The sequence below is a fragment of the Tigriopus californicus genome, chromosome 9, assembly GCF_007210705.1.
Source record: "Tigriopus californicus strain San Diego chromosome 9, Tcal_SD_v2.1, whole genome shotgun sequence".
Classification (NCBI taxonomy): domain Eukaryota; kingdom Metazoa; phylum Arthropoda; class Copepoda; order Harpacticoida; family Harpacticidae; genus Tigriopus; species Tigriopus californicus.
Window position 1 is genome coordinate 4,709,043 of NC_081448.1, and position 10,741 is coordinate 4,719,783.

Below are 10,741 nucleotides of genomic sequence, written 5' to 3' on the forward strand. Positions count from 1 at the left end.
GTTCATTCAAAGGTACGGCAATGTCCTCTTCGGGCAATTTCTCCTACTCAAAAAAAAAAAAAAACCATTGCCCAATTCAGTTTCGTCTTGAATTCCAGTTATGAGCAACTCACCTTTTTCCAGGCATCATCCACAATATCCACGAGCCTTCCGTCGATTTGAACCTGGAACAAAACAAAGAAAGGCCAGGCTCGAGATGAGTGTGTTTGAGATTTATTGCCGCAATCAATCAATATCGTCACATGCACACGACACAGAAGCATCAAATAATGGTATATGGAATGTGGGTGGGGTTGATTCATCAGTCGATCTGTTTGTCCCGCGCGATGACCCGCTCATCAAATTTCACCATAAACGTGGTTCCATTGTGCCAATGAGCCGTGACCTTGGCCGGGAAATTGCAGCCATCCAGCACAGCCTCGATGATACCGGCCGTATAAGCGGCACAATTCAAGCTGCCCTTGTCCTTGGGTACGGAGATGAACCGATTAACCAGGGGCTCCTTCTCAATGATGTAGTACGTCTTGTCGTCATCATTGGCCCGCTCCAATTTATCGGCTTCCTTGGCGAACAAGGCCTTCCACAAGGTGGATTTGACCATAAGCAACACGTTCAAGAGCTTGATTTCCCGTCGAGCGGCTCGATCCCGCACAAATAAGAGATCCAAAATCCGAGCCCCCACTTGGAATCCGATCTCATGGAGCTTCTGCTGCAATTCGGGCACGGTGGAACTCCGGCTCTGACAGTATTGGACCATTTCCGAGAAGAGCAGGGCGAAGGCGCTCAAAGACACCTCCTGCTTGCCCCGACTCAAGGATTTGTCCAAGATGGACGTTTTGGGGCGGATCACGGGCGCCGGGGTCGAGCTCGATAACATGATGAATTGATGATGAATGAATGGATGAAGCGCGGACAAATCAAATTGAAGTAGAGAGAGAGAGAGAGGAGAAGGGAGAGGAGGACCAGGTGAATGATGATGATGATGATGATGAGGAGGAGGAGGAGGAGCTAGAACACTACCTGACTGTCCATGGAGAGCGAGAGCGGCTGGATTTGGGATCACCAGGTATTCACGGGTAGAGGGTAGAGGGCTACTACCTGGGTTAGAGGAGGATGGCCGGGAAAACGGACTGGACTTTTGATCTCTTGTCGGGAACGAAGAGTGTTGATGTGAGATATCCAATCCTTCTTTGGTGATCTGAAAGGGCGAGTGTGACTAGTTAGATTTACTCTGAAGTCACGGAAGAGTTGGAAATTAATTATATTTGAACACGGGAAGAAAATTTGAGACATGTGATCTTTTCCTATAATGTTACTATTTTTTTACGCTGGGTTGACATTAGCCAGATATTTCAATTACAAACGATGAGCAAATGCTAGAAGTTGGAGATCAATTTCAAACTTTGTAGTTGATAGTGGTCAGCCTGAAAACAACTTCTCGGTCTCGGAATCTACATACAGCCAATTTAAACGGAGTAGGACACTTCCTTATAACGCAACCTCTTGTACTCTTCCTAAAAACGAAGAGTCAAGTTTTGTTTGTCACGACTGTCAAGGTTATCTTTTTAAAAGGAAATCTGCGATCCGGCTTTTCACATTTTTGATGGTATTTGAAAAAAAAAAACAAGAAGGCTCGGGGAGGATTAGGCTTGAGAATCCTGGTCAGTTTCGAAGTCAGTCGACAAAACGGGGCATTTTCAATGAAATAGGGCTCATTTTCCTCCTCTGATTTGATACTACTTGGAATCAAATCAAGGTACCGCATTCACACGGAATGTGGGAGTGATTGGTGAAGTAGTCGTTGCATTATGCCTTGACATTCGTTTCTCAAGAAAAGCGTTTCAATCATATCTAGGCACAGTCAAAATGCCAGATGGAACGGAGTGAGTTTGAGCGGAAACACTCAAATGCATTTGATGATTGTCAAAACTTTCTCACCTTCTTTTGGTACGCACTAGAAGCATAAAAAAAGCCCATTGGCTGCACAATTGTTGGTCTATTCACCTCGAACAATACTCTGCAAAGCTCGAGGTGCAAAAACGGACTTGGGACGGTGCATAACACTTATCAAATCTGATAACAACCTTTTCTCTTTAGTGAAACTCAAATATTGTCTCAAAGTTGGATCGAGAAAATGTCTCGTAGACACCAAAATTACTCTTCATGGAGCCAGAATTTGAATGAGACAGATGTATGTTGCGTCGCTCATGTGAAAGCCACCAAGTCGTTCGTTTTGATTAGCTTAGTTGTTTCCAATATCGTATTTTTCCAGATAATGCGACAAGCATCGAGCTTGATGGGTACTCGAGGATTATCGATGGTTCTAAAGCCCACGTTTTATGGGCAATTCGTGGGAGGAGACTCAGAAGAGGAGCTCAGGCACACCGCCCACAAACTGACCTCGGCTGGACTGCGACTCATGGTGTGTCCAGTCCAAGAGGAGGACGCGGGCGAGGCCGACCAGCTTAATGAGTTGAGAACACCAAAAGTCTCCATCTCCATTAGACGCCATTACGCGCTATTAATATACCTGGCTTTGTTCATGCTTTTAGAGAGAAGTACGATCGAAACTTGGCCTACATTATGGAAACGGGTTCCATCATGGCTCGAACAGGAACGGAAATACCGAATTTGCAATTCAAAGTCACGGCCTTTATGCCTGCGGATTTAGTGGTAAATGTGCACTTTCAGATTCAAGGCGAATGACCAAAAGCAAGGGAAATGAGTGACCAGTTTGGTTTGCGATCAAACCAAAAAAGGTTTGAGATTCACGGCCTTCTCCGTCTGAGCTTCATCATTGGTAGCTCTATAATTAGACTGAGGAGGAAGAAAGGGTGATAATACTGTCAAAATAAAATTCAACAAGCTTCTAGTTGTACAAGGAGAGAGCAAAACACGCAACGAGGTAAATCTAGCTAAAAAGACTTTCTAACCGCTTACCACATGACCTGAAACTCCTTGGTTTTTTTTCTGGATGGCCAGAGGCACTCCTTCTCTCGTCCGACTTTTAGCATTTATTTATTTCATTTTTTTATTATGCATTTTTCATGCTGGCTTCATATCCATTGGTGATGGAAAGTGATGGTTGTACTTTGGCCTATCAATCACGTCTCTGCAAATGATAGACAAAACTAAAACAGAATGACTTGGTGGTCACAACTATAAGAAACAATACCAAATGCCCCAATATCTGAAAGATGTTGCGTGTTTGAAAAACGCTATGCACCTATGCCTTTTCCCGCATGTATATAGAATACAGACTTGAGTGCTTGCTGCAAAATGGAGAAAGATCCGTGTGTTGGTTCTTTTTAGGTAAAACTCTCCGTTCTCCTATCAAGAGGAACTTACTCAATGGAGGCCTTAGTATCCCGACTTTCCGCGGCAATGAATGTCGGATACGAGACGGACACGCGAAAAGAGGTCAATGACATCACGTCGTGTGTGACTGAAGGGCAAATAAATGACCTCTCAGCTCAAGAGACCTCTCAACTTCGTCGGGGATTAATTAGGGTCAAAACATTGGGCGTCATGGCCCGAAAATTGGGATTGAACCTGCTTGTGGATGCTGAATACACTTACATGAACCCGGGGATTTCAGCCGTCGCCCTGACAATGATGCAGGAGTTCAATACTACATCAGCCATTGTTTCAAATACCTACCAATGCTACTTGAAGGTACCCAAAGCATTATATATCATTTTTCATTTCCCAGGATTCCCTCCCATCCACATCGTTACTAGTAGAGCCTGGCTAAAACCATTAATTCTTATTTTTCCTGGAATTCCACCGTCAAAATGAGGTGTTGACAGTCCGTGCCCCCAGAGTATTACAATATACATTAAACTTCATGTTACACAGTATTACGATGCAGTCCCAGGCGTGGGCAGCAGACAGGAACATTTCCTCACAACTTAAGGGCCCTTTTCAGGATGCTTATGAGTCCATCCAAAAGGATAAGTCCTTAATCCTGACAAGGAAGGGGCACTTTGGAGCCAAAATTGTACGAGGTGCTTACATGGAAAAGGAGCGGAAAATGGCCAAAGAACAAGGTGAACATTTCTGGAATGAGTATTGGACAATTGAGGAGTCATCCAACAAGTACATAGAAGCTGGGGGGTTCAAATTTCCGGGGTGCACCTGGGTCATTGTCATTCAAGGATAGCTTGGTTTTGGCCTTGATTTAGTATGGAATGGGGCAAATATCGATGGCTATAAGAGCCCCAACTAAAAATAGTTCCGAGTGGAACCAAGCTTAGTACCATCCCCTCCAATTCATTATCAATCTAGTCCAGCACGTTTTCTTCTCGTATTTCCTCCAGTTCCTTGAGCTCCTTAGGGAGCCAACACCTTCAACATCTCACAAATTGAGGAAGAAGAGACCATTTACAGTGATCTTTTTGGAATTGAAAGAGCCCTTTTTTTCTAAATATCCACAACCATTGTCCAACTTTGTGCCCACAATGAACAAAGCCCATACTATCAACCATGATTGCGTTATGTGGCCAACATTCTTGACGACCCAATTTAAAGAGCATTTTCCCCTGTTTCAAATGGTATATTGTGATGCTTTTTTGTTCGAAGATCGGTCATTGTCTAACCTCCAAACCTTTGACCTGCGTGCCGCAACTTCAATCAGAATGTTGCTAATTAAAACATATTGAAATGGTGGAACAAGGTTAGCTAATTTGGTCTCTCTACAAAATGCAATGAAAATTCCTCAAATTGATGCCCCACGCCATGCCATATGTTTTCGTGCGTCACGACAATTCCGAGCACTGCAAGGATCCGGGATCACAAAAACAACTGTTTCGATAATCTTTAGGTATCCTTTATTTCACAGGACGACCTTCACCCGTGTGTCAAAGTTACGAAGACACCAACACCAAGTACGACCAAGTCATTGCCCATATGATCGAGTATATCAGTCAAGACCCAGCTGGTTATTTGGTGGTGGCCTCTCATAACGAGACCAGTGTGTCTAGGGCCTCGGAAATGATCACCCAAAAGGGACTGAAAACAACCGGTTCCGTTGTGTTTGGACAAATTTACGGCATGGGCGAACAGATTTCAATGCCTCTGGGTAAGTTCAACCCAGGTTGGAAAACAGCTCCTCCATCCTTCCGCAACAGTCCATCTTAATTCGTTTCTAGCTAATTCTGGCCATATTGTGTACAAATCGGTGCCATATGGTCCCCTTCTTGAAGTCTTGCCTTACCTTTCGCGACGAGCTGCCGAGAATCGAGTGGTTTTGTCTGGAGCCCGGAAGGAGAGAGCCCTTTTGAGTGCCGAACTCAGGCGGAGAATGAACATATTGGATTAAGAGGAGGAAGCGAAAAAAGGTTTGAAGGAGCCATGATGTCCAATTCTCTCTCAGCCTTGATGAACAAAATATATGAATTTCCTTGGCACATGAGATCCATTGTTCCGTCGAGCTGTTCAAGACAAATGGCAATTGATCCTTGATTGCACCTTTTATGTGTCCATTAAGAGAGAAGAATTGACGCTGTTCGTGTACTTATGTACAGTATGTTGGCAAGAACGCTTTCCTTCAAGTCTATTTTGGCCTTGAGTCTCGGTTGTTATGGTATGAGCATGGTGATGAGGAGGATCTGTTTTTGATAAGAACTGTAGGTGTAGATGGTGCTTCAAGTGTTAATAATGAGAAGTAGTCCTCGGGGTTCTAGAGACAGAGGAATTGAAACTAAATACGGAAACAAACACATGTGCTCTTGGCTTCCATAATCGGTATTTACAGACTGCCTGAGAACACTTCAGTTGTCGAGAAGGAGTGGACCAGTACTCGGAACAGCCTTCCTAAAGCCATAATTAGTGTCGTGCACTAGGTTTAAGAAAAGGGGTGGCAAATCATCGAAAGAAATGCATCGCCAAGGGCCGATTGTGAGTATTGAATCTCTTCACTGTGTCAGTCAGGTTTATTTGTTTGGTAAGCCAAACTTAGACATTTGAACTTTTCGCCATGACTACTTGGGTTTGAGAGATTTTTTTTTCTTTACTCGGAATGAATCAAACCCACGCATCCTTGGGTTTTGTATCTAATCCAAAGAAGCATGATCAGACGAGAAAACCCAAAGGGAGCTAGAGACAACAAACGAACGAATATCCAACCAATACTTTGTGTGAAAAACGAAAAAAAAAACCGACAAAAGAAGTGGAAGGTTCTCTTCGCCTCAGTTTAACCTCCATTACTATGAACTCATTCTCTATTGGAAACTCAATGCATATATATGAATGGAATCACGGACAACGGGTTTTGAAATGAACCTGCCAATTCCCATCTGTTTTCCATCTTCGTTTTCTCAGTCTGTTTTTCTTTGGCAGTTCCACATCTAGAACGGTCGGCATGACGTCATCACTCCGAGGGCCGTTTACTCATGCATAAAACTCGTCGCAGCTTTCTCTCTTTCGTGCTTCCTTTTTTCTTTCTTCCTCAAGGCTCGCGTAGTTCATGGCCTTTCAGTTTAAAGCAGCGAAACGCAGAGAAAGGCTCTTTTACACTATACTAGCAGGGTTGCTAGTATGGCAAGCCTCTGCAAGGCCTCACATTTTGGTGCTCTTTTTCCGACACTTTTGCATTGTATTGAGTGTTTGATATTCCGCAAGTTACTGTGCGTTTTGAAACATTGATTGAGAGCTTGGTATTCTTTGTCAGTAATTGACTGCATCTCGTCTCTAGCTGATAAAAATTTAACCAAGGCAATGAAGACTCGCCTTAGTTGTAATGCTTTGGACTGGACGTTTCCTCAATGCTAATCAAGTATTTATTAAGCTTACATCATATGGTTCGATACACTACGACGTATTAAAAATACATATCAATCCGGATTAAATGGATTGAAATTAAAACTGTAAGATATCCCGAGACTCTGATGCATTTTTTTTGTGCACCGCACCCACCTAATCCTATCGTGGAGACCATTCATCCAATGTTCCACATAAGATCCCAGGCATCCCTGAAAACGTCGGTCCATGCCAACCTCCTATCTCGTCCGTACCCCCGTGTGTTCCAACGGTCCATTCGATTGGAATGTGGGGGTGGTAAACCTAGCACACCAAGGATGAAAAATGTCCTCTCCTCCTCGTCCTCGTCTCGAGTGAACTCAGATCAGATCTTCTGCTTGCTAGTTTGGCTCGCCTGACACACAGAGAAAGAGAGAAAGAGAGTGAGTGAGTGAGTGAGAGCTTGGTTGGCCTCGAACTTCGACGGAGGACGAAACAGTGAAGCAAGGTGAGCGTGCCCGCATTTCACCACTTGAATCTCTCGGACTAGTGGTGGTTCATCAATTCCATGCAGTTGCGAGGCTCTCGTGAAGGAGGGAGCATCTTGACCCTCAATTACATTAGTTTCGCCTCTCGCCATACACAGAATTGGTTTCTCTGCGAAACGAATGAGCTGTCGTCTACGGAGGTCGGTTCAGTGTGGCACAATTGGCTGGGATCTTGCCAAACAACCCAACCAAGAGATAACAGAATTCTGCAACAACAAGGTTGATTCCAAAAGCATTGACAACGAGATAGAGGAAGCAACCAAGTAAGTCTTTTCGGGTACAGTTTGAGGGACCTTGGATTTTTCGATTGCTCGATGTCGATCATGCTTTGTTGACAAAGCAAATCTGTAGTAACACTTGAGTTCCAATTCAAAAGAGGCCAATAGATCGCATGAAAAGGCCTATCGAAAGACCAGACATTGAACTCAAAAATGTGCTTGTAAAGGCTGGCTCTTGGCTCTGGACAAGTGTCTGAGCTTTGAAATCTGCCAAACATGTCCCGAAACGATGCTCCCTACGTCAGCTTTCGGTAGCTTTTGAGCCGACGTTAAACAACAGGTCTTATCGAAACACACAGCATCCGGTAATGCATTTACTAGAATTCAATTATCCTCACATGCAACATTTAAGTGCCGCTTCAATGCAAGGCTTGATCGTTTTGATCCGTCGATTTTGATCCATATTGGTCATTTCAAGGAAATCCGCGTCTCCAGGATGTGCTCACTTTCAATCGAAGTTTTACTTAGGGAAGCTCTGAAGTTTCCTGACCATGTCCTTTTTGAGATATATCTTTGGGTATCAAACGCCTCATGAGTGATCTGTTCCGTTGAGTAATATGAAAAGGTTCCATGCTCTGACGTCAAAAAGGAGATATTGTGTCGTGTTAGATCTAGCTCAGGATAAATATTTGATGAGGGCCCAGATATTGAGCGAGAAGTTTGTCATAGAAAAGCCTTGGTAAGGCCAATTTAGGCTAGTGACACCTCATTGACACTAAAGAAATATACTTGTTTGAAAAGAACAAACGTGAAACATTTAAGTGGTCCAAGATTTAGTCACGTTTCATCCTAAGGATCAAGAAATCAAGACACTGATCCATTTTTCCTGATATAAGTGTTCCGTATTTGGATTCATTAGATAGCATAATTAGCTTTGGTGGTTTGGTGTAACCGAATATACATTAACCATGTGTGTATATCTTGTCAGATACTGACCAAAATAACCGTCAAATCCATGAGGGTAATATTACCTAACCACTGAGACATTCTTCCCATTCAATGTTCTGTTCCCAAAGTTGCGTAGGCTTGTTTGTTTTTTTCCAGATAAAGGAAGCTCAAAAAGAAAGCCAAGCTGCACGCATTGTTACCCCTCAAGGTTTTAATTTTAGATACCTAGAAAGGCCTGGTAATTAGGTGGAGACTTCTCAAGCTACAGTTTCAGGCACCAACGGAGCTCTGAGTTCGAGTTTCAGAACAAGAAATGGTCTGATCGCACAAACGCTCAGCCAAAACAATGGATCTGTCAGAGTGTACAAAATCCAATTGAAAGTAGCTAAAGCTAACAATGAAACGAACCAAGTTCCCCTTCACAGAGCAATTGGCTCCCAAAGGAACTGGTTTCTTAGTCACGTATCATGGATGTGCTTCATTTTCAGGGGGCCCCAGCTTTTTCTTCTGACTCGACTCCTTCGCGGCCTCACTACATCCAACCTCCCACTTCTCAACTTTCCATCATGAGCCATGCCCTCACACCGCCTTCGCCTCCTTCTTTTGCTACGCCTACATATCAATCCGAGGACGACTACGACGACCTTTTCTCTGACGAGGACAGCGCTCCACCCAAAGGCAAGCGATTAGCTCCCGTGGGACAAGCGGCAAACGAAGACGAGATGTCTGGACAAATTTGCGGCATGCTCAAAAACAACGAGAACCCCCACTTTAGGCATGATTTTGCGGATTTCTCCAAAGCTAATGGTAGCGATGGGTGTTCCCAAGAACTTAAAAGAAGAATTGAGGAAATGGAGGAAGAACAAGAGGAGCTGAACAACTCGTTGATGTCCATGACGTCCCACTTTGCCAAGGTATTTGCATTTTGATTTTCCACATACTCAGGATCGTTTTTTTACTTGTGCTTGTTTGTGTGCCTGTCTCACCAAAAGGGCGCATAAATCAATTATGTCATCCCCCTGTAGACAGCTCTGCAACATTGACATTGGAGCTATCATTAACTATTGATGCCAGACAGCCCTGCTGAATTACTGTATGAGCCAATGAACTTGGAACTTTCTAAGAGTAGTTCAAGGGCAAACAACTGCTTTCTGAAAGCAAAGGGTCCTATCAGTCCACTGTGATTTGTCTTTAGAGCAAAAAAAACGCGAGTTTCTTTTATTTTCATTTTCGGACTTCCTTTTGCTTGGGCAAGTTCAAGAAGGAAAATTGATCATTCTTAGTTAGATCTATTTCCACCTAATATCTGACCCATCAACCAATTAGAGTTGGCAGATCTGTGTAGCCCTTGAATGTAGTGTTGATCGGGAACATTCGTCAACTTGTCCAAGCCTGACTTGAAACCTGCCACAGGATCAAGGCCTAGATTTTCCCTACGAATACTAGAGACATATTAACATGTACTACATGGCAGTATGACCATGGTAGTATGAACGTTCTTACATCTTTCCTGGTAATTTTGCTAATTTCCCAATGGACCAGAAAGCAACCCATTTTGTAATATTCATTGTTTATCACAACTCCATCAACAGTGTAGTGCGATTAGCAGGGGCCATTATGGACCTCTTCTTACCCTCTGGATTCGGAAATTGTGATAAATTGAATGTGGAATCTGGCTCTTACAGGTCCAACTTCGCCTTCAACAAGTCGTGGGGGCACCTTCGGACAAGAGGGAAATTCTCCTCAAGGAATTGGAACATTTTGCCTTCAGGGGAATTCCAAGTCTCTCGACACCTCAGCCCACATCGAACTTCATTAGGAAGAGCCAAAACAACTTGGAAGAAAATAGAGACAGAAAATCGGGAGTTCAGCCAGAAGATGAAAAACAACATCCAATGCTTGAGGTATGTGATATTGCTTAATAGGACGGGCCACCAGAACATGTTTCTTTTCATGTACTTTCGATCAAATTATTGCTCAAATTATACTATGGCAAGCTCCTTTTGAAAGACGAAATTGAGCTTATCAAAACAAAGCGTCTTTTGTTATTCCGTTTGACCGATTTTGGATTTTGAAATTAGTAACGTGATAAATGAATCGGAACCATAATAAGTTTTAACCTATAGCCTGTTCTAAAATAAATAATCCGTGTCATACCTAATTATGGCGCTCAATCACCTATCAAAAAGTACGATTATACGGCCATCAACACCCTTTAAATTCAAGTTCCGAGCTTGAAGGTGCTCTGGAAGCTATGGTACAAGTTATGCTGTGTTCAAATCAAGAAAT

The 10,741-nt window shown here is 43.3% G+C and overlaps 4 protein-coding genes across 5 annotated transcripts in view; 2 read left to right on the forward strand and 2 right to left on the reverse strand.

Annotated features, from left to right (window-relative positions):
* Positions 1-1,161, reverse strand: part of LOC131886984 (anaphase-promoting complex subunit 13-like) — a 3,552-nt gene extending 2,391 nt beyond the window's left edge. Inside the window, exons 1-2 of the mRNA XM_059235468.1 lie at positions 1,021-1,161; positions 114-164 (exon numbers count right to left, since the gene is read on the reverse strand). Of these exons, the coding sequence (XP_059091451.1) occupies positions 114-164; positions 1,021-1,032 (63 nt within the window). The 5' untranslated portion in view covers positions 1,033-1,161. The remainder of the gene's footprint in view (positions 1-113; positions 165-1,020) is intronic.
* Positions 1-5,514, forward strand: part of LOC131886973 (hydroxyproline dehydrogenase-like) — an 11,090-nt gene extending 5,576 nt beyond the window's left edge. The window contains exons 3-8 of the mRNA XM_059235457.1: positions 2,273-2,472; positions 2,553-2,673; positions 3,313-3,675; positions 3,929-4,049; positions 4,841-5,080; positions 5,151-5,514. Of these exons, the coding sequence (XP_059091440.1) occupies positions 2,273-2,472; positions 2,553-2,673; positions 3,313-3,675; positions 3,929-4,049; positions 4,841-5,080; positions 5,151-5,320 (1,215 nt within the window). The 3' untranslated portion in view covers positions 5,321-5,514. The remainder of the gene's footprint in view (positions 1-2,272; positions 2,473-2,552; positions 2,674-3,312; positions 3,676-3,928; positions 4,050-4,840; positions 5,081-5,150) is intronic.
* LOC131886962 (tRNA modification GTPase GTPBP3, mitochondrial-like) overlaps positions 198-10,741 on the reverse strand; it is a 14,721-nt gene continuing 4,177 nt past the window's right edge. Inside the window, 1 exon segment of the mRNA XM_059235439.1 lies at positions 198-1,198. Within this exon segment, the coding sequence (XP_059091422.1) occupies positions 302-1,198 (897 nt within the window). The 3' untranslated portion in view covers positions 198-301.
* Positions 5,613-10,741, forward strand: part of LOC131886963 (RUN domain-containing protein 1-like) — a gene marked incomplete in the record, with an annotated part of 7,795 nt that continues 2,666 nt past the window's right edge. Inside the window, 2 exon segments of one of the 2 annotated variants that reach the window (XM_059235441.1) lie at positions 5,613-5,898; positions 8,941-9,366. In XM_059235441.1, coding sequence (XP_059091424.1) covers positions 5,878-5,898; positions 8,941-9,366 — 447 coding nt within the window. 2 annotated transcript variants of the gene reach the window in all.